This window comes from Cottoperca gobio, chromosome 18, assembly GCF_900634415.1.
Source record: "Cottoperca gobio chromosome 18, fCotGob3.1, whole genome shotgun sequence".
NCBI lineage: Eukaryota > Metazoa > Chordata > Actinopteri > Perciformes > Bovichtidae > Cottoperca > Cottoperca gobio.
Window position 1 is genome coordinate 10072929 of NC_041372.1, and position 24473 is coordinate 10097401.

At 44.5% G+C, this 24473-nt stretch overlaps 1 protein-coding gene across 4 annotated transcripts in view; it reads right to left on the reverse strand.

Moving 5' to 3' along the window:
- Window positions 1–23784, reverse strand: part of nwd2 (NACHT and WD repeat domain containing 2) — a 36415-nt gene extending 12631 nt beyond the window's left edge. The window contains exons 1-4 of one of the 4 annotated variants that reach the window (XM_029455203.1): window positions 23648–23784; window positions 22474–22642; window positions 14278–14366; window positions 6370–6486 (exon numbers count right to left, since the gene is read on the reverse strand). In XM_029455203.1, the coding sequence (XP_029311063.1) occupies window positions 6370–6486; window positions 14278–14366; window positions 22474–22642; window positions 23648–23662 (390 nt within the window). In that variant the 5' untranslated portion in view covers window positions 23663–23784. Of the gene's footprint in view, window positions 1–6369; window positions 6487–13868; window positions 13972–14277; window positions 14367–22473; window positions 22643–23310 lie in introns of those variants that run through there. The other 3 variants (XM_029455205.1, XM_029455204.1, XM_029455206.1) reach the window with 3 other exon arrangements.
- Between the last annotated feature and the right edge of the window lie 689 nt (window positions 23785–24473).

The window sequence follows — 24473 nt, forward strand, 5'->3', positions numbered from 1 at the left end:
ATCGTCACGACCATTGACTTCACCATCATCATCATCATCATCAGTTTTATGCACAAAAGCCAATACCGACAATCGCTGTCCACAATCTTTTTAGTCAGAAACTAGAACACTCAACACAGTAGCTGCATAATTAGGCATCATCAAATTAAATCGTGGCCTTTTCATCCCACTATTATCTCCCACTCCACATGGCATATCTACTGTAAGCTCCAATGAGTCTCCACTCTTCCCCCTCGGCATCTACGCACAGGCTTTTGAGTGACAGCCGATTCAATACCATCGGAAATGATCTGGGCCATTTTCCGACTCCATTCCGTGACGTGCTCTATCAGTCACATTCGAGGACAAAGAGAGCAAAAAAAAAGAAGAAGAAGAAGAAGAAGAAAAAAAAGAATCAGTGGAAACCCTACGCTCCATGACCAGCTGATCTTTACTCCATGTGTCGTAATTCACATGCAGCTGAAGCCTTGGGGTGAAGACGCAGAGCGAGGGAGGGACAAGCCAAATAACTGTGAGCTCCGATGAGCAGGAAAACTACGTTGGTACGCTCACGGCAATGACGCTTCAAAGCCATTCCATGTTGGACTCCTCGTTCCCTTGGCATTCGCAGTGGGAACAGATGCAGAGAACAAGCAGAATCAGATGATGGCATGTGGCATGGTCTGTAGGACGGCCTACTCTCAGTACCCACAGACCCCTGTGGTGGATTAATTTACATTTGTACCTTTTTGTGGCACAAATTTGATACCAAAGGTTAATTTTTTGGATATGGAAGATAGTTTACATGTACAGTTATCAGTTGGTTTGGAGGAGGATGTGTCATTTTTCAAAGGTTGGGTACTGCTTTTGGACGCAAACCCATCATTCGCATTACATACATTATAAAGAACATTTAGCTGACCTACTTGTTAGTGAAATGATACATTAAATATATGTATCCTGCACCAAAAAGGCGAAAAACTATAGTAGTAAAGATAAATAATCGCCTGAATATGAAAGTATTTGCAACATAATGAGAGGGTTGAACAGAAAATGATGCTATATGCTAATATATAGGTATATAGGTATAGAACATGAGCCAAGCGTGTCTGTAAGACGGAAAATACACAAGTATTTAGGAGGAAGAAAGGAAAGGGGGTCCCCTCGTGTGTGTAACTCTCTGTGCTCTGTGAATAGATAACTAGGGCAGGCTGCTCACTATTCCGTTGTGATTGACAGTAAAGGTTAAGAGCTACAGACAAGCCCAAAAAGTGACAGGTGCATGTTTGACCTCTGGAAACATAGACATAATTAGCTGCATACATTTGATCTCCGAAATGCTGAAGGCTAACTCTCAGTATGGCTATTTTCCCCAGAAATGTGAATGCTAATGTTAAGCTAGCTACTATCTTTTGGTCGTAAGCTAGTTAGCCGCACATGCTAACGTGCCTACTTCCGTTTGCTGTTTCAGGGAGCGGTTAAGCTAACTGCTAATTACAATGTGTGTTGTTTAGTGTTTAGTTTCATAACACATTTAATACTTGACTTCTTTTGAGACAGGACTGAAGGCGATAAAATATGAGCTATGAGTTTACAGTTAACTAACGTTATGTTTGTAAGGATTGTAGAATACTGCAATGAACTACTTGTGAGCATTAACCCCCACGTAGGTCGCGCACCATCTGTGCCCCGCACGAGTATGAACAACCTGTGACTGTACAGATGCCCCTCAGGTCATCTCATCCACCGTCTTTGGATGGCCTTCTATGACTCACGGTCCTGCAGTAATGTATTCGTATTGGGGGGGAGAGAGAGAGAGAGAGAGAGAGAGAGAGAGAGAGAGACCCCCCTGTCAGGTTGACTCGCGGTGATGTCGCAGGATGAAGTGTGTGTGGCGATAGAGATTAGGATAAAACAAACTGGTGTTTCAAAATGACAAAATAAGGTGTTGAAAAGCTAACAAACACATTCACAGCACTCCGCCCTGCCGTGTAATCTACTGTCTCTTCTGCCAATTTACCGAAAGCTAAACTGTCAAAGATGTAAAAGTCCAAATATTTGCCGGTTGGTTTGAACAGCACAGTTGTAGCCACACAGCAAGCCTGGTATGAGGCTATCTAAAGTGGATTACAGCATGGCAGCTGACAAGCTAAAATGTCACTCTTCTCTGTGTGTGTGTGTGTGTGTGTGTGTGTGTGTGTCCATGTCTCTTTTGAGAGGGTACCAAGGGGTTGCAGTGGGTCTAATTACACTTTAGCAGCCGTAGGTGCAAGAAACTGCAATTCCAGTTGTAGCTGCACTCCTCTGCCTCCCTCCCTCGTTTGTTTTTTCATCCTTGGAAGGGGTTTTATACTCCGGCTAAGTGCACTTTATCTGATGAGCCCGTTAGGAGAGGTGACTAAGACATTGTACACAGCTACAGTATGAATCAACAAATCAATCACTCACGCGGTCAATCAATCGATGAAACTAACAGTCAACTGTTCTGATATTTGCGGCGTAAGCTTTGGCACTGCAGAGGGAGGAACGTCTCTAAAAAAGAGAACAGATGATCAAATAAATATTTACTTTTCAGTGACACAGGAGCAGTGAGCTCATTCCATACGACATGATGTCCAAACTATTGGAAACGCATCAATATGCCACACCTTCGCACTGGGTGACCATCAACACGGGCACCGTAGTTTGTTTTGAGTCACACATACATCATCTTGTTGCTGTAAATATTCCCCAAGATCAGCAAAATGTGTATTAATCCACTGCTGGAACTAGTTCCTCTTTACTCCCCATTTTGAGTAATGTGTTCTCAAAGTGCCTGGCTGTTTTTTTTTAGTAAATTGATGGACCTTTTATATAAATGAAAGTCCACGCTCGTAGAGATTTACATCTTCAGTAGCAACAAATGGGATTGGGGCTGAAAGGGGAAGTCAGAGACAGTATTAAGAGATGGGGCTGAACACGATGCTGGTTTGGGTGTTACAGCACGCTCGCACCGAAGATGCCGGTCGGAGGCTATCACGATAGCAGTTACATCATGCACTGAATGAGAAAATAAGAGCTACGGCGTCCTCAACTATCTTCTTACATGCAGGCAAGTAGAAAAATAAATAAAAAAGCAGTAGTACTGGATGAGCGGCTGCACGCTGTTTGTCGATACGCGTCCTTGAGGCATTTATCAAGTTTCAGTGTTTTGTTTTTTTTACACGAGGGGGATTTGATACTGTTTGGAGAGCAGAAGAGCGGAAAGGAAAGAAGAAGAAGAAGAAGAAGAAGAAGAAAGAAAAAAAAACAGTCATGGCTCATTGTCATGCTTAATCTCCGGGTCAATGACACCATCACCATGCCAACCCCTGCTATCGCCATGGAAACCGGCTTTATTGCATCGACAGGTTAGAGAAAAGCCCCCCCCCCCCCCCACCAGGTGTTTTGTGTGTGTATTTCTGCGCGTGTGTGTAACAGCCCTGCACTGCCACCTGTCTTGTGTTCAGCCGTGCCCTTTGAAAAACACTTGCTGCGATTGATTCCTACTCATAAAGAAAGACTGACATGTCCAATAAAACTCTGCTTACACAACAGCTGACTCTGTCTTGTGAACTAAGACGACTCTAAATCTTGATGGTCACACTAAATGAAATACATTTATAGTTGTAATTTAACTCAAGGGCATTTTCCTGTGTCAAAAGAAAAAGGATCTGAAGTAGTGAGATTTAAATCCCTAATTGACGTCTGTGTTTCCAGAGGAATGTAAAGAGGAGATATGGAGGTGAGACTAGACACAAATGCTATTATTTGGAGTCTGGAGTACAGCAGAGCGCTGAATGATTCGTAGAGGTGAACGAGGAGAGATGTGGGTGTCAAACGGAGTATCACGAGGTTTCTAGTTGTTGCACAGATCCTCTGTGGCAGTGAGAAACACACCTACACCACGCACGTCAATCCTGTTCTCTGTTTCCTGTGCAGTGTTTCCAGGTAACCTGTCGGCTCCCATCCTCCTCTCTTTATCCGTCTCTTTTTCTTTTACGTCAATAATCAATTAGTTTTCCCTCCATCTTCATCCATCTTTTCCTACTCTGATCCGCGTACTGGACTCTGTGACAGTTGTTGTGGGCTGCAGATCAGTTTGAAGTCTCCTCTTACCGCCATGTGGCTGTGTGTTTGGCACTTTGGCAGCAGCACCTGAGGTGGGCACCTTAGTGTGTGAAGGTGATATTAATGGGTGGGTGCGTCGGGGAAACAAGAAAGAAAATGGGAGAAAGTGAAAATGAGAAAGCGCAGAAGAGACCGGGACATCCACACAAACCTACTGTACGTTATCGCTGGAATAACAAGACCCTAAATCCTGCTGACGCTTCCCCTGTCCTCCCATATATCCCTCTGGTGTACCACCCTGTGCAAACGAACAACGGTACTCCGGAGATGGCCCAGACGACCCAGAACTGTCATCAACGGGGATCCAAGTCCCTGATCAAAGAAGCCGTCGCTGCCGCTCGGAGCTCCCCCGGAAACGGGGGCAGTGACGGGGGGAGTCGGGCCGCGGCAGCTGGCTCTGACGAGTCTGAGTGGGACTTCATTCTGCGGAGCTATTGTGGGCTCCCTTGCATAAAACCCTTCATTCACCACCGAGACGGACGAGTAGAATATGCCATTAAAGATTTAACCAGCCAGATGGGGAGTGAGTGTGTGTGTGTGTGTGTGTGTGTGTGTGTGTGTGTGTGTGTGGGGTTGTAAAGAGTCACCCAGACTCAGAGTACACCCCGATTGATTCCCAATCTCGTGACAGAAAAAACATTCTTAGGGTCAAGATGCTCTGTTTGTACGCGCCTGTGTGGGCGGGAGGCAGGAGAGAGGAAGAAATAGGGATCGGGGGGGGGGGGGGGGGGGGGGGGGGAGAGAAAGAACAAAGGGCTACCTGAGTTCATGTGCGCTTACTTTCTCTCAGTGTGTTGTGTGGTATCGCTCGGGGTCAGCCGGGGTTAAGATGGTGAAAATTGCAGCAGGGACAGAGGGCGGCGAGGCTGATGGGAATGAATGGAATCAGTGCGACGTGTAAACGTCAAGCCGGCAGCACAAAAGAGGAGCGTGCGTCACTTCTTTTCAAATCAGATAAACTGATCAGTCCATTTAGTCCTCTTGTCTCATTTACCTTAACATTGAACAGCACAATATCCACCGCACTGTCTCAATGGGCTTCAGAGGCCAACGGCAGCACATTTAGCTTCAGCACACAAGGACAAAAAAATAATAAGTCTTCTCTCAACATGATCAGAAACTTGTTTTTTAAGTGCAGGGGTCAATGCTAAAGTACTCAATACTTGTAAGATAGAGACTGTGGAAAATAAAGTCTGGATATATATATATATATATATATATATATGGCCTGCAAACTGTTGTAGTTCAGGTAAACAAATCCTGTTTTCTGCTAAACTCACATGACTACATGCTACATATCCAACACACCCTTTGGTAGAAGGCGGTCTATTCAAGCTGTCAGTGGCCTGCCTGCAACACTGATCACCTGCTGCTGCTAATATAGCATTTCATAAAGACGCTTACCTGCTGACACTTAGATTATGTGGCTTAAAGGCAGATTCAAAGAAAGATATCTGTGTTTGTGTGTGTGTGTGTGTGTGTGCCACACTACCCATGCTGCTACAGCTGTTCCCTGACACTGTTGGATATGACTTCCATGTGAGGTTTCCCCTAGCTTGGGACCACAACTCATTTCCTTACTTCACCGAGGTAAGTTCCTACATTTCCTACGTTTTGGCTTGTTCAGGTGTGTGTTCAGGTGTGTGTTCTGTGTGACATCAGTAGTTGGTTGTTATGTTTCTTTACTGTTGAAAGAATGCTCCTGAAGAAAGTGATACTTGTCTGATATATAAATCGCACCACTCCACTGGAAATAAGCCAGAATGAATCATTAAACTGCACATGTTTTGCAGTGAAAAGTGTGTTTTTGTGCTTGTGAGAGAGAGAGAGAAGCAGCCTGGGGAAGGAGATTATGTTCCCTTGAGACCAGGGCTTCTGTTCTACCCATAATGCATTACGTCCCCCTGTGATCTCTCACCTCAATTTCAACCTCTAGAAATGGATCCGTGCCATTTTGAATAATTCACCATCAATTTCTCTTCCCGCCATCTTCACTCCTGACAGGGACTTTGTCTTGGAGTCTCTCTCTCTCTCTCTCTCTCTCTCTCTCTCTCTCTCCGCCATTCTCTCTCTCTCTCTCTCTCTCTCTCTCTCTCTCTCTCTCTCTCTCTCATGTGAAAGAAAAGATTAAAAATGGACACAGAAGAAAGGATTTCTAAAGCTGCTGTCGTTTCAGTGTCATTATTTTTTTCTTCTTCAACCATTCATAAAAAGGCAACCTGTGTGACGTGTAACACTTACAACAAAACATGGTCCCGCTGACGTCTTTAGACATTCCTCCAGGAGCTTCATCCTGAGTCGCTGCAGCTCCGGACTGTCCCACTCCTCTGGGTCCGCGCCCCAGTACAGGTCCACCACCTGTAAAACACACACACACACACACACACACACACACACACACACACACACACACACACACACACACACACACACACACACATAGGAAAAAGAGTTATGTCACTGGGTTCGAATAAGCGCAACAAAACACATTTAAATGTATCCAGCGTGGCTCATTTTCTGTGCAATCCATCTCCTCCACCTCTAAATAGTAAAGGCTTTCCTGTCCTTTGTGAATTATTTCCACTATAGGCAAGAATAAATAGCACAACCACCTTCCACAACTCCCCAAAGAGAAAGTAAATGAAAGATATTTCCTTTTAGAAAACAAGATTATACACTTGTGTTACAGAGAGACTTTGCTGTTGCAGGAGAGCATTTCAGATCCTTTTTCAGCTCCTGCAAAACGGCCTGTTTGTACAAAAATGGCTAAACTTGCAAACGTGTTGTTGTTGTTTGATTACAACCAAATACAGAGTGGTCAGATTCCATACACACACACACACACACACACACACACACACACACACACACACTCACATTCACACTCACACTCACACTCACACACAGTGTCACTGAAAACCACTGCACCACTGTGAGCATTAGAGGCCAGCAAGGAGGATTAACACACGTGCACACACATGCCACAGAGAGGGGAGTGGGGTGATGAACACACTTCATCACAAGGTTTGTAAAGGCAACGCAGAGGAAGGTGCAAACGCTGCGCTTGCGTTAGGCTCGACAAAGAGGACGGCGAAAGCCCTCCGACAGGCAGCTTCCTGATTCTCTCAGCTTTCAGTCCCCAGAATAAATGATCTCGCAATTTCTTCTTCTAGTAACTATTGATTCTGCTCGTCTGTCTCCCTGGTGGCAGCGTTTGAGAAGTAGAAGGTATAGCAGAGGGATGAGGGGAAGACGAAGTGATTCAGCCAGCCCTCTTCCTTCACACTCTGCTGCTCAGCTCACCAGACTAGCGAGCTCAAATTAGTTCAGCCTGGCACAGTGAGTGACACATCCGCAGCGTGGCACAGAACAGCGGTGACTGGCAGCCCTATATAACCGGATGGCACTGTAATTGAGAGTGTGGGACTTTGACAGACTGGGTAGATATTGGCCTCTCCCGTTATTAGAGGGAGCAACAGGAGGGCTGAATCTACACTTGAGCTCATCTGCTTGATTGTTGTTGTGAACCTGAGAGCAGCTGTGTTACTGTTGGAAGGAGACGGTTTTCAACAAGCTGCATTTATCTTCCACAGCTTCACGCTGCAACTAAAAACATATCCTCATTATCAATTATCGCCTTGTAACACCTTTAAAACAAAGCTGTGTTCGAACACAGGATTTCACAGGTTGCATACTCTACGTGTGCGCCTGATACCCCCATTCAGGGGGTATCAGGCGCCATGTTGGGACCACTGGATTTCTCTCTATTCTTAAATCTTGCCTACGGTTAAACGTTAAGTATATCAAATGTACTGAAAAAGAAAGTTCCAAGAGCCTAAAGAGACATCTCCAAATGTATTTTTTGGCTAAAACAAAAGCCCAAGCATATTCAAATTACAAGCTAGCAGGGCTACTGACACATACATGACATTATATTTTTTAACGATCAATTAGTCAAAAACTGCATGTTTTGTCCAAAACCAAAAGATATTCAGTTTTCTATCACTTAAGACAAAGAGACGCAGAAATCATTCATTAATAAATGACTAAAATGATTGATTACCAATATGGGTCGGAGATACATTATAATTGTTTTGGCAATGCTACAAACGGAGAGATAAATGGCAACTTGGCTGATTAGGTACAGTTTATAAGCCTCTTTCCATTATTCTGAATCACCAAAGGCTTTTACTTTGGAAAAGATCTCTCCCACGCACACACACACATACACACACACACACATACACACACACACACACACACACACACACACACACACACGATAAGCGTCCCTCACTTGGAAAACTCATTGCTGAGCACATCAGTCACTGTGTATCAGTGTCACTAATCTACTTCCAACGCACATGTGTGGGAGACTGCAATCGGCCCTGTGTTGACAAGGAGCGGAGGGAGGGAGGGAGGGGGTGAGATGGGGGGGGGAGGTGAGATGAGCGCCCCACGATTACAACGGGTTTCTACTGGGTTTCAGCAGGTGATTGGGAGGATGCGTGGTAATTAAAAGCTAAATGAATACATTAGTCATATCTACTCACTGCGTGCATGTGTGTGTGGGGAGAACGCACTGATTACATTTGCCCCCCATCACCCATTGCGCTTCACTGGAGTATGAAGGGATGGATGGTGAAAAGGGGAGAAACAGTCAGCGAGGACACGTTGAATTAAGTTAAGATGGAGAGTATTTTGACGGGGGATTAATAGGAGAACTTCTTCCTCTTTTTTTTAAGGAAGGATGCACAATTAGACGAGGACTCCTGTGGCTTTGGATGGAACGGTTTCCTCGTGTCTTTTCACCCTCCTCTTCATCTCTTTTTTTTCTTCTTTCATGCCAACTTCTCCTTCGTCTTTGCTGCTCCTCTTTTTGATTACTTCCCCCCCCCCCCCTCTCTCTTCCACTAAACTATGGTAGTGGGAGCAGCTTCTGCTAAGCAGCTTTCTTATGCCCTTGGAATGCATTTGCTCATGGCGGGTCAAGTGCAGGAGAAGACTTTTTTTTTTTATGTATTGAATGTTAGACTATTAGACTTTGGGATTATGCCCAAAATGCCCAGGAAGAAAGGGCATGAAATCAGGCGGGAAAAAATGCGGAAAAACCCCACCAACAGAAAGAGTCAGGCGAAAAAGAACAACAGTAAAAATACATCCAGTGCCAACATAAATATATCTTAAGCTCTCTGCTGCGGGCATTTTTATCAAGAAACATGTGGTAAATCTCTACGAATGTTTGATGAATACAGCTTTCTTAGTGCTCGAGGAAAGAGCAGGTTTTAGCTGCAAATCCACGGCCAAATATATTTCTGCAGTGACATCAAATACATATTCAAAACTGAGTTTGAAAACCCCCCCCCCCACATCACAGGAAGGGAGGTTAAGCAGGGATCTAGAATCAAATGTCAGATCGGTTTAATACTATGTTTTACTTTGACTTATTGCAATAGTCTTCCTGCTTTTGATAAGAGGTCAAATTTCACGTCATGAATCTAATAAGAGTTGATTCAGGTTGTCGATGACGAGAGGAAATTTCACTTGCATGCCTTCCAGAGGAATCTGTCAAGCTCTGAATCACCGGGGTAATCCATTACGGCGCGGCGTTTCAGACGTTGCAGCTCAACCGTGGCACGTTAAGGTTAAGAGCTGGTTAAAGACGTGCGGTAATGAGATCACGTGACTTGCGGTGGTGGCTATAATGAGGCTATAATAGAGAGAGCAGGCCTTTTGTTTTGTAAAACTGCTGATGCACACGGAGGACGCAGTGGCTTGCCGCTTTAGTTTTCCTCGAGGAGCGGCTCCATTGATTCGTTTATAAACAAACAAAATATTATTTGAATCACATTGTCATATTGCTTATTACTAATGCAATAGTATAAGTTGGATACGGCATTGTGGCGCTGTTGGCACAGACTGCTGTTGTAGTCTAGAACGTCTGATAATGACAAATGCCGGGTCACATAACATCAAACCGGTTTAAGCTGGTACACCAGAAACCTTACCTCTAGTGGTCTCTATAAAGGCCAATCAGAGGAGGCATAGAGCAAAATACAGAGCAGAATCTGAGATAAACACAGCACACACACATTTCTTCTCGGTGGTAGCCATTGACATCCCTAGGACAGCTGATATTGTATGTCAACACAGCTTCTTCTGCATACCCTGATCTCTCGGCTGCCCCATACCGTAGCTTAAAGAAAGATTTCCGCAGTCACAAAAAGTGCATTTTCAAATCCATGAAGAAACTGAGTATCCTGAGGCATACAGGCACAAACCTGACAGTGTATACTGTGATGGTGTCAACTCACTGCCAGCACACAAAGGACCAGTTGCCACTCATTGCCTGCAGTGTATCATGTGGATAACATCACTCTTATTCAGCCAATGAGTTAACTTCAGAACACAGTGCAACAATTAGTCTCTTAGTCAGTCTGGCCACCGGGTAAAAGAGCGTCATTAAGTTCTGTTTTTATAGTCATCAAATGCACATCTATTGTAATCTCTATTTCAGGGTTTTTTCCCCCCATGCATATCTATCCATCAAATGTAACTGCTGACAACAGATAAACTGACAGGGGTGAAAATACAATCATCACGGTGACAGTAATGAGAATGAATGGTTCTCCCATGGGTTTTTACAAATACAGTGTAACCGAAACCCCTTGGAGGCATTTCATATTTGATTTTTTGATCATCTTCGCTGATTGTCAGCATCACTCCCGAGGAGGCAGTTGGCACGTTGATGTGTTTGTCGAGACCGAATAGGAAACAAAACAACAGTCTCGGCGCAGGAGAGTGAATGGAGATGATGGCCGACTGCCAAGGAGGGAGAGAAACAGACTGAGGGAAGAACGAAAGACACAAAACGGCCAGGTAAACAGATGGAAGAGTGACGAGTCGCGCTTTGAGCGGTTTCCCCTTCTGAAGACAGAGCAAAGACGTATGGTTACACTTGGGGATGATTTAAGTTGTGCTTTAAGTAAAAAGTAAGTTTGATTCATTAAAAAAAGCTATTAAGATCAGAAGGAAAATAAACCGTACTCACATTTTCACCTACGCTTACGAGAAGCATCCTCTCAGAGCTCTCTGCGTTTCTTTGACAAAGCCAAATTGACAGACGTATTCTTTAAAAGTGCACGCCTTTAGGGATGTTAATCAATTTAAATCGCCATTTACTAATTTAACTTTAATTTAATTTGTGTAATGCTTTGAAATATGTCGAAGCCAGTTGTTGAACAGCCTAGTTTAAAGAGATGCTAACATGTGTTTTTTCAGCTGCACAGCACCAAGACCAGACAAGCTCCATCTAGAACCAAACTCTCGTCATAGTTATGTGTCTTGGCTGCCAATGCACAGTGACGCATAACACAAGAGACACGGGTCACAGCAGACCACATTTGAAAGACAAACACATATTCCATGATGTTCAGGACCTTGACAAGCCACTAAATACAAAATAAACTATGTGTTTAATACAACTGATCCACAAATAAAATGGGAAATGCCAAACCTGATGAGAAATAAATAATATTCAAAGAGGCTCGAGCAAAGATAATTAGACCCAATGCAAAATATGAAGAGAGAGAGAGCACTCACACTGGCAGCAGCTCGATGCGCCACCAATTAACAAGCAGCCATGGCTGAAAAGAGCAGTAATTCGTGTCATTTTACACCACGATGCTCAGTTCACACTCTGTGCCTCGCGACAAAAATCACACTTTTCTCTTGAGATGATTAAAATGCAGCACGCGTCTCGCTCTTCTCTCCTGTCAGGTGTTAGACCCAAGATAAGTGTCAATACGACAGGAACCCGACCTGATTCAATTAAACATCATTTGGACCCCTTTGGCTGGCTCCATTTTCAGAGTAGTGCTCTGAGACTAAATAAAGGGGGTGGTGACCAACTGAGCTCGGGGTGAAATCCACTGATCGATGTGTTACGAGTAACACCGCACCGTCGACGACTGGACGCTTAGTTTCCACCGACTGAAGCCCTGATCCTCCGTGTATCTTTATGTCTGTTTTGTGTCATTTACAAAAAAGTGAGCAGGAAACACATGGATAGAAATGGTAAAAAGCCCCCCCCCCCCAGCCGCTGCTGTCTGTGACTGAATGAGGACGCAGCACTCGGCCCCCTGGGCTGGATTTCTGCGCCCTCTTCCTCCCTCTATCCCTCTCTCCAGCTTCTGCGATCCCCCTCTGTGTTCTCTTCGGGGAATGTTCTGGATGGAATCTGAGGCAAGTGATGAAGGACCGGGAAGAATTGGGTTTCGTGGGCTTGGCGTATGTGTGTCAGGTGTGTGTGCCAGCGAATGTGTGTGAGAGACTTGAGCGCGCGTGTGAACGGAGAGGCGGGACATGACAAAGCCAAAGCAGAAACATTTTTTGTAACCAACACGTTAGCATTTAGTAGCAAAAATCAATGTCAAGCTCCAGTAAACTGTGGTTTTAGCCAAGGTGCCAACTCTCACATTGTGTGGGAGGGGATGAAGAGTGGGTTGGGTTGGGGGGGGGGGGGGGGGATAGAGGATAGAGGAGGAGGTAGAGTAAGTGAGTCATAGTATAAACTCCCAGGCCTTCTGCATAATCATTTCAGCTCACGCTTCGTCACAGCGAGCTGAATCACCAGACGGACACGTGGCCACGGATACCGGAGCCAAAACGTCTCTGCCTGGCTCTCTTTGCACTATCTTGCACTTCTCTTTCACACAAAGACATTTGAGAGCGTCACCGACGTTTGCTCGCTCTTTCTGTCTTGTGACCGCGTCTTTGACTTTATATATTGGACGCTTGTAATGATAGACATCTATGTTAGCTCATGCAACTTGGCTGGACGTGCCAGACATACTGTATATGTGATTAAACACTGTGGGGCATCAAGTCTGTGGAGAATCTGTTTATGGAGCTTTGTCTCCTCACAAAACCAAGATTTGGTATCGCTTTTGAATTTAAACCAACCAAATTTCTAACAACCAAGGGGTTCGTAATGCAGTCTGATGGTCTGAGCTTCACAACAGTCGTGATTACAACAATATTTGAATGTCTATCGTGACAAAGCAATTCCTTTCGTCGCATTACTCCCATAGTAAGTGCATCCAACTCAAGCAAAACCGTAGTGAACAAAAACCTTCAACATGTGCGAGGAAGAGAATATTTATGGTTTTTCCTCATTAACCTTCAGACACAAAGCAACCCTCATCACGCAGAACCCTCCACATCTCACTCCCAAGTCCTCCAATCAGGCCGCCATTATAAGAACCCTCCGCCTGCACACAAATGTATTCAAAAACCCATTTAAACCCACTGAAATTCAGACATGCCACTCAAACGCATGTACATATTTGCACAATGCCATTTCCTGCACTCTTAAGTGTGTTTCAAAGACATTTTGCTTTGTGATGGACGGCAGCATTTTTAAAAGATCATTGATTATCTGGCAATAATTTAAAAACAGGATTCTGTACGAGAGTCTATGATCAGAATCACTCATTTAAAAAGCTGCACCAAGCCCTGTGCATACATGGGAGTCTTGTTAAAACGCCCTTTTTAGGTGGCGTGTGCTTGGAGAATGAGAATTGGCTGCAGACACCCCAGTGACTACAGCTTTACCAAACAATTTGGGGGTCTCGTCGCGAACAAATCTCCTCAAATCCTTCTAGGAACAGTCTGCCGTATGCCGGAAATCTCCCAGTGACTCGAGGGCTCTTCTTGCTTTGTTGAACAAACAAACAAACCTCTGATAGTGATCTTTCCGTGTACACCGATGCTGATTTGCAATGCAAATGATCCCGATCAGTGGACACCAAGGGGGAGACTGCTGCAATTCTCCGACGACAGCAAAGGGAAGGCCCTTGCATCATGCTGCCTTATCCACAGCTAGATTTGCCTTCACTGATGGAAGCCTTATCTCGGCTGGCCTTCTGTCCTCTTAAAGGTACAGGTGCCTCTGCATGCTTCTCTGGGGCCCCTCCAGGCACTGGTTTTAAAGCCACGGTGTAGATTTTTGGAGGCACTTAACAGTCGGTACTGGCAAACAACAGTTACAGATCCCTTGAGCCGGAGGGAGGTAAGACAGACAGAAAGGAAGTAAATCAAAGGGAAATCAGGCTTGAAAAAAAAGAGGGGGGGAATGCAGCCAATTACCTGGAATTCAATCCCATAGTTCTCCCTGCAGAAGTCTCGTAGTTTGGGGTAGACGTGCTCTTTCAGTGCGTTCCTCTCCGCCTCTGTGTCTGCAGACAAAAGAAAGAGGGCATTGCTGAAGTGTTGAACTAACGCGTAGCAAAAAGCAAAGTCATTGATAGGAGCAGAAGGGATGTATGAATTCTAGTAAAAGCCTTATTTACATGGATATTGAAGAAATAGTGGAGCATGAAGGGAGACCAACACCACTCTAATGTATCCGAGTACAGAACTAGAGTCAGGGGACAATTAGCTTAGCACTACTACTACTACTACTACTACTACTGCTACTACTACTGCTACTACTACTACTACTACTACTACTACTACTACTACTGCTACTACTACTGCTACTACTACTGCTACTACTGCTACTACTACTACTACTACTGCTACTACTACTACTACTGCTACTGCTACTACTACTACTACTACTACTACTACTGCTACTGCTACTACTGCTGCTACTACTGCTACTGCTACTACTACTGCTACTGCTACTGCTACTGCTACTACTGCTACTGCTACTGCTACTACTACTACTACTACTGCTACTACTACTACTACTACTGCTACTGCTACTACTGCTACTACTACTACTACTACTGCTACTACTGCTACTACTACTACTACTACTACTACTGCTACTACTACTGCTACTACTACTACTTCTACTGCTACTGCTACTACTACTACTACTACTGCTACTGCTACTACTACTACTACTACTACTGCTACTACTACTACTACTACTGCTACTACTGCTACTACTACTACTACTACTACTACTACTGCTACTACTACTACTACTACTGCTACTACTGCTACTACTACTACTACTACTGCTACTGCTACTACTACTACTACTACTACTACTACTAAAAATGTTGAACTATTCCTTTAAAGAGAACACCACATTTGACCTTTTTTCTTCGTCAGGGTTGAAAGCAGAAAGAAATCTCTCAGTTCAACTTAATGGATTAATCAACTAACACCTAATACAATTCATGAAAACACCCATAAAAGAAATGTGATTACCTAGTAGAGCAAGCGCTGACACACACTGTTGAAGAATGTGGGATTATGCAGAATTCACACAGGCAGTGATCATATTGGACAGTCTGAGTGAGTGCCCACGGCTCGTTGTTGTGTCCCACTTTCCTTCCTCCTGTCCTCTCTTTTTCACTGTCTTCCAAATGGTTACTGTAATGTCTTTGGACAGGCCCAGTCTCTTTCTCCCTCTCTTTTTTTCTGAAGGGTGTGGATGGATGGTTTAAAAACAGAACATGCCCGACAGAGAGGCCCCAGTGTGACCAAGAAGCCGACTTGCATGCGCGCACGGAGCGCACACACATGGCGGACGGCGCCCAAAACATCCCCTCAGCCGCTAACCGTGTCATACGCAGCGTGAGCAGGAGAGCCCACACATTTAGTCTAACGAATCTTGCTCTCATCTATTTTTAGCAAGGCTTCGGGCCGCGACCGTACACATATCCGCCCGCGGCTACCCGAGCAAAATGTCAAATCAGAACTGAACGGTAACAGTATGCAAATGAAATAAATGGCAGTGGCTGCATCAGTGGAGCTCTCATCTGATTCCATCAGAGCCACATTACAGTATATGCACAATATCTTACAGTGACGTAAAAGGCAGTGTTTGTGGGATTTAGATTGAACCCGTTTGGGAAGTGTTGAAAGGTAGTGCAAATCTGCATGTTGGCGCGCTGCGTCTCGATGTGACCTGACAGAATCAACTGTGTTGTTGTTTGTATTGTGCTGATAACGGCAAGACGCCTCTCTCTCTTTATTTTAGTGGGATGATGATGAGTTATGGCAGCCTGACGTCTGTGTGTGTGTGTGTGTGTGTGTGTCGGTTGTGTACACACCCACATGCAAAGGAACAAAGACTGGATGTTACATTCCCCTCTTTCCCACAGTGTGTGTGTCCCTCCCTCCAATTTTCCAATCTTTCTATTACAATAGTGTCGACCAATCTATCTTTTCTTTCAGATATGTCCTGTCAGCTCTCTTTTTCCCTTCTCTTGCTCCCTCATGGTGCTCAATTGAACATGGAAATACAGTCAAATGGTTCTTTCTCTCCCTCTTTCTTTTATATTCGATGCAAAGGCTGCTGCTAACAATTCTTTTTCATTGATTCTTTTCAGTTCTTAAGATTCTTTAATAGGTGAACATAGAGAGAAATGCACATTTAGAATGTCCCAAAATGTGTTCAAGATGACATCTTCATTCTGCTTGTTCTGTCCGACCAACGGTCCAAATTTACAGTGACATGAATCCTCACTGGGGTACTCTAACGAGCCAAAACCACAATCCTTACAACACTGTTAAGTTAGTTGTACTGACATTGCTTCGGCTGGTCCTACATTGCTCTAGACAGAGGACACTCTACAGCTGCCCTCTCCAAGTTGCACCAACAATTCTCTGACGGAGCAATCACTCTGCTCTCGTCAAGCTCCACACACTGACTCTCCAGAAGCACTTGGTATGCACCGCGGCTAAGAGGTCTCTGATTAAAAGAGAGGGAGAAGTCCACAAGACAAGGGTCTCAGCAAATAGAACAAAGCTGTGACACGGCAGCCATCCACATTGACACGGACGCTACAGTGTGTGTTTGTGTGTGTGTGTCATGCTTAAAGGGTTGGTTCGTGAAGTTTTAAAGTTGGCATTTCCTCCTCGGCGTACACAGGGCTGAAGCTTAAACACTTTCAAGTTCACGTCGTTCAGTGTACCACATCCGGCTCTCTAATGTGCAGATCTGAAGCTGAACCGCGACGATGCGGTCGCACAGACGGCGAGCAAATCGATACGGAATGACCTGGAAGACGCTAAAGGCAAATTGTGTCGGTGTAATTCAGTCATCCGTAAAGGCCAGATGTTCCTGCATTCCCTGAGCACCAGGGGAGAGCCTACAGGTTATCTGAATACCACCGAGTCAGGACGAAGGAAATCCACTGGAGCTTATCGTGCCACCATCCACACTTGATGTTAAGCATAGAGGGAAAACAAGGGGAACGATTTACAGTAAAAAAAACTATATGGGACCGTTTCTCTTCCAGTAACCTCAATTGTTTACGGTTAAATAACCATAAAAGTAGTGGCATAAAGAACCGGTGTGAGTCCACCCAACATAACAATGTACTTAAAGTTCATTGGGCAACATCTGTGCTAGCAGCCTTCAACACACCGGTGGGGCTTTTGTGTTGCGTCATCAAATTTATGCCGGGAACACACTGCACATCTTACAGCCCGATCACAGTGAGCCATGATGGGTGATTCTTGCCTCCTTGACAAGAACGTCGGGCTCGTCAGATGATCCCAACCAGCCATGAATATATCAAACGTGAGATAGTTAGGTCAAATCTTTTCCTGTGGTTTGAGCTGGATAATGATGACGGTGCCGCGCTATTGTCCTCCGCTGATATTTTTCAACGATCTCAAACAAATCGGTAACCGCCAACCGGCGAGGTCAATGCATAGCTACCAGGTGTTTGTTTTACTGTAATGGACAATGAAAGAGTGAGAGGATCAGGTTTGCTGATATCTTTTATAAGATGATTTACATAAAGTAAAGTGAAACACTAATTTAAAACTCAAATTTAGAGTAATAACATGTTAAGTAACGTAAAAAGGCCCTGTTTTGAGTAATATAAGCGAAAAACACTGCATAAATAAATCGTTTTGCAGAGATTTGGTCTATACACTGTTCATCACATCTATGTTATCCTGAGCCACATCCTCACTATTTCATTTTATAATCCTCTGTATTACTTTGTCATCATGGAAACTGTCATTTTTAAGGATGATAAATCTTTGCATGCAACACTTTTGATTCCTGTCATTGTCCTTGATGTGGTGGGATCTAGAATTAGTACTATACCAAGAATTCAAGTGTGGGAGATGTGTTTTTAAATATTCATGTTATTGCTACTGGAATGGATTCTGGAAATGAGACTTTGGGAAGTTCATGAATAAACATTGATAACCGGAAGCAAAAAGAAGATCTACGGATAACACCTTTTTGATGTAGTGACGTTTTGAAGCGCACAACTAAAGACGACAAAGAAGAGACGGTGTTTGTCGAGGCTTGAAGCCCTAACCGAGTGATATAATCGTGGCTTTTAAAGTAGCCACAAATGGTGAGAGGTTCCAACACATGAATGTCTTCCAGAAAGACTTTGAATGAAACATTCATTGAAAGATTTTGCCCATTTTCAATCTCAATTATCAGCATTAAGCCTCCAAACTCATAAAATCAAATCCCCATTAGTTCTAAACCACTTGGAGACGGCATTACTAACCTGAGGTTAAACACGCTGGTTATAAGTGGATAATCACTATGTGATTTTAGTCAGGTGTATCCAGCGGGGCTGCTATCATCGCCATCGCTCTCTGATGAGATATTTTTAAAGTGTGTTCCATGAAATGGCTCAAACACCCAGGGAGTTAGACGAGTGTGTGAGGGCAAATGCTGAATTTGTCAGAACGATTGCCCAGGGGTACAGAAATGCTCCACAGCACTATGGGAAACTCACAGAGAGGTCACCAAAAAAAAAGAAAAAGCTGTCCGAGTGAGCTCTCTCTCTCTCTCTCTCGCCCCGCAGGAGGAGAGCGGAGGCAACGAGACCGAGGACGACGCAAAGGGGGGAGAAATAAGCTCGCTTGGCACGCGTCATAAACTTTGCATGCTGCAGAACGGGGGGTAGGGGGGGCGAGCTCAGCCGAAAAAACTGGCACTCACACCTGGCCCCCTGAAAAGCAATTTATTAAACAAAAAGCCACCACTGACACGGTGTTTCCACCTGTCATGTCTCCCTCTGTCCTCCTTGCCATCCCTCCCACTCTCTCTCCTTTGTTCTCTGTCACCAGACTCAATAAAAAAAAATACAAATAAAAAGTGGATGATTTGGGAGAGGGACGTATTCTTAAAGCAAAAGAGAACGTTGAGCTAAAGCCTCCAAAACAAGCTGAAAGAGAGTACATTGGAGAAAGATTGTGGCGTAATATGTAAAGTAATTAGTGGTCTCCGTGGTGGCATACCATAGCCTTGATGATGGTGCGTTGGAGGGGGTAGATGATTTCTACGCATGGCGTCCCTAAGGCCTCGTGCTTTTATCAACTTTAAACAGCTTAAGTGATAGCTGCATGTTGCACTCAACCGATGCCAGAGGCCCCCCGAGGTGACTACAGCTAAGGTAATGGAGTTGTCTTGATATGCTTATATGGATCTCCATAAACACACACACACACACACACATATTTTGACAGAAGAGACAGGCTGCGTAATGCACTGAGCGGTACACACAAACACCAAAATAAATCATGTTAGGCTTTTTCTCTGGTTTGTTGCTGCCGTCTGGCTACTGGCAAGAACAGATAGCGGGGGTTTTAATTGATTGACTTTGGCCACACGCAACACACACACACACACAGATTCATCCACCTGAGCCAAGAACTTGAGTGATTCATTAACATCATGGAAGGAGGATGTAAATCCACTCAAATGAGTTGTTTGGCTTACATTGTGGCAAACACTTTGTAATATTTCTATACTCCATACTCACTGCCTTGTAAGGGTTTCACAGAACAGGCGACTAAAAGAGCAAACATGCGTTGGTTGTTGCTGAACATACTTTGAACAACAGCGTTCTACGTTACGTCATGTTAAATACACTAAGTTTAAAGTAAGACTCCCGCGAGAAAGTAGCCACGTTGTTGCTTTTCATCATGCTAACGTATTCTTCCTCGCGTCCTTCCTGAAAGGAGGCTTCTGGAGGAGCTTAGAGCGAGGAAAGGAGAATCCTACGGGGAAGTCTTTTTATCAAGTGGCGTGACGTATAAAACGACGCGCAGTAACTGCCGCCGCTTCAGACCGACGCTATGGAACCAAGGATTTCTCATGTTTGTAAACAGCCAATCAAAGACTGCCATTTCACCTAAGTCCCGCCTTCATTACTTTAACCCTTTACTACTTATATTTGAGACTTTTTTTTTTTTATCAACTTCTTCTGAGGAAAACAATGTACCTTTTCTAAATGATTGTTCAAATTGAGTGTACAGACGGCGCAAAGGAACACAAGAGAGGTCCCTGAGGGTGCATACAGCAGTGGGAGTGCACTGCAGTTTGTCCCTGGCTTTTGATTAAGGGCATTAGGTTCAGTTTATTCAGCAGAGCCAACACTATAACCAGAGATCACATAAAACTCTTGGCACTGTAGATCAAAGCAGAGCGGCCCCCCCAGTCACAGACACAATAGAAAAACATTTTTTAAAGTGCAGCTATACGGTTATGATGGTGAGATGATCACTGCGGAGAGCATTGATCACCTTTGTTGTAGCGTCTGCTATTAGAAATAGTGAAAATACACTGTGACGTATATTTGAACCGTTTGTCAAAGCAACGGGGGATCCTGCCCAGCTTTCAGCAACTCCTTCACACTCATACCACTTCAGTGATTATTGCTTATACATCTAGTTTGGGTAGAAATGCGAGGACACATGCACTGTCTCTTCTCTTCCTCCTCGACAAGGGTTAGAGTGACTAATTCAGTTACTAAGCTACTAATGGAGAGATTTAAAACAAAAATGTTGGAGGGAAATGTCAAAAGGGTGATGCTGAAGCAGAGAGGGGCTCATGTTGTTGTTTCCTTGTCTGATTTGAGCACATTAGACACGTACAGTAAAGGTGAACAGACACGTGCAGGGACAGCCCCCTCTAGTGAACATGGAGGAACAGGTTCTGCAGCAGGACTGAGGGCAGACCTGGGTCACAGTTATGAGTACCGGCGTAGCAAAGTGTCTGCAAACAGTTTTCAAACTGTGCAGCTGCAGCACTGTAATGGAGTGAACTCATCTGATGGTCCAACAAAAAAAAAAAAAGAAGATCAAAAACAATTGCACAGAATACTTTTTATTGCAAAAGTGATTTAACCCAAGGCCAGGGGGCTCGGCAGTGTTACTGCGACACGTTTTGAAGTCAGACAGAGTGCGTGTGCCTCCGTGGCTTCGTTACCGGGCTGTGGCACTGGAAAACAGCAGCTCAAAATTAGCTCTTTTCACAGCTCGGGCTGAGATGCGTGTGTGTGTCTTTCCATTTGTGCCGACGGTGTGAAAAGAACCGCTTGGAATAGCCCCCTCGTCGCTTTTTTCCGTCCACGTGTAGGTCGGAGCGTTAAATCCGTGCTGCGTCGGGATGGTCTGAATGACTGAGTCAGCTACAGGTGGCTAAACAGTGCCAGACTTTTCACAGTCTACTGTCATAACAATAACAGTGCAATAATCTGAGGTCAATTCATCCTTTTTCTTTTGGAGTCCAGCAATTTGCTCAGTGAGGGCAAGCAAATGACAGTGATGCATCGACGAAAGCAGCCTCCCTTTTGTAAATCCGGCACGCTCTCCTCCGCTCCCCTCCTCTCTGTCTCATAGCCTACTCTACTTCCCTTGCCTTGTTTACTCCAGTTTTTACTGAGCCTATTTTTACCCTCTTGCCCAGAGGGCATATTCAAATACAGAGCTGCAACTGGGTGTCTCCCTCACGACCTGACTGTCTTGCACTCTGCTCGCACCATGCACACTATGTCGAGAGCAATCTGTTGTTTCAATGTGTTATTGGAATATATTGCGTGCCAATTTAGTTTTTTTGTCAAGTTGTGATATGGCTCATTTAAGATATTATACAGTATATCTATTCTTTTTTTTTTTTTTTTTACATATCGCAGCTGAGCCCCCTGGCTTTTCCTTCCAAAGAGGCCCTAAATCAATACTGGATCACAAGATCACAGGCCTCGAAAGTGGTTATATTTCATATCCTGATGCATAAATCTTCTACTTTTGCTGTGCTTGAGTTACATTTTGTAAAAGCTCAAATAGGTGATGGGTGCTATTTTTTGTTTTAGAATTATTATAAGAACTGTCGGCACAAGTAACATTTTATGATCCTGCTACTAAACCGCTACTTAGCCATGTTAATTCCCACTGCAGACAATTATACTAAAACATCCTAAAAAGCCCAAGATGTCTGAATGCTAAATATGGGTAACCTATTTCCCTACATTTTAAAATAAGTCTTGTGTAATTAGAAGGTGTGCAGGTTTGAAGAGTGTGTGCAGGATGGGGGAGATGGGTCACACTGACTCTTACCGTCGGGGTTGGCACAGATGAAGACCCGGACGCTGCGGCCGGTGGGGACGTGTTGCGGCAGGGCGTTGATGTTGCCGCTGATGGCCGCCTTGCGCAGCGCCGACTCCCGCGGGCAGGGCTGCCTGCTCCCCACTCCCGACGGCCACATGGGGGGCGACTTCCAGCGTGGCTGCACACACGCACAAACATACACACGCACATAAGGGGCATGTTAGCGCGGCCACGGGCGCACACGCAGGCACATGGACAGACTTGCATGCTTGCGCGCAGATTCCCATGATCCATCCACACACATGGGGCGTTAATCATGGCACAGGCATGGGGCTGCATGTAATAGCTTTTTAATTTGCTGCCAACTTTGAACACGTTTAAGACACTGACTTAATTCCTGGGGACACAATGATGCCCAGGACTCTCAAAAACATAATTCAATATTTGGTTTCATATGACTTTGAAATAAGTATCAGTTTGATCTTTTCTCACATAAAATGTACTAGAGTGTTTGGGACATTTTACCCCAGGCGTGAAAATACCTTGCCATACTCATAACGCCCGTTACACACACACACACACACACACACACACACACACACACACACACACACACACAAGTTGGGATGGATCTGTCAAATATTCTCCAAACACAGGAATGAGATTGTTTGTTGTTGCATTCATGTGGTAGGGATATAATAATAATAATAGCATATTACGCACAGCCTACTACCGCCATGGTGCATGCGTAATTTGTATACATGTCCTTGGACGCATTCATGAATTTTCATGCCACGGTGGGACAAACAGACAAACAGAACGAGACGATATACAACTCGAACAGACGAGAATGGCAAGCATCAGTCGTATTCCCACCCCAGAGAAGATGCTTGTAAAGGCGAATAACCGCTAAGAATGGTTATTCCGCCAGGATCAGATGTCAAGTCGCTGGTTTTCCCGGAGTTGGTCTATCCTGAAATCTTTGTTTCAAAGACGGAAAACCTCGAACAAGACAACAAAAAGCGGGGGGAAAGTTGGGTAGTCCACTACAGAACACTACATGGAATCCTCTGAAAACAGACAACTAAAAATCACAGAGCCACCACATCCACGGAGAGGACTTGACTACTAGTGATGCTGGACTGGAGACGGGCGCAACAACAGGACACTTCTTGTTGCTCACATTCATTCGCTTCATTTCGTGGCTTCCGAAAATATCCAAGCGTCGAGGACGGTAAAAGGAAGATAAAAACGCCCATCAGAGTTTCTGTGGTCGAGAGACGACGCCGGGAGTCGTTAAAACGGACGCCGTCTGTCGGAGTGCTCCCATTGGCATCCTGCTGTCTCTACGAGCCGACCGAGCTCTGAGGGATGGAGAGTGTGTGAAGCCTTGTAAAATAAAAACGCGACTACCGGATGGTATTTTTCAAAATAAAATAGTAGCTCCAGCATACGGATTTACAACCTCACCCTAAAGGCTACACGAGCTTTTAAAGTGAAAACGACGGATGTTTTTCCACACAAATCCTTATTTTGAGCATAAACAACGACAACATTTTCATTTAGAGTGTGTTTTTATAGCTTCTGTATACTCACCTAGCGTGTCCCGGGAAATTGCCCTTTTACGTTGAAGGCTAAATATGTAATTCCGGATGTTCTCTAGCTTTTCCAGTTTGACTTGACAGAGGTGAGAGAGGAGCTCTGGATGCTCTTCATGTCGTCCTCTCTGTGTCTCTCCTCTCCTGTGGACAGACTTGTGCTCCCAGTTCTCAATAAAATTGGACTGGACCTCGGAGTCAGCAGGGTGGTGTCGTAAATGACGTTGCCACAGTTAACTGTTACTAGTCCCGAACAAAGTAACGTAACGTCGGCATCGTTACCGTTACAACAACGTCATTTACGTAATGTTTACGTTTCAGCCAGCAGTTAAACATCAAATAAAGTTTGTTTATCCACATACGTTACCGTTACAACAACGTCATTTACGTAATGTTTACGTTTCAGCCAGC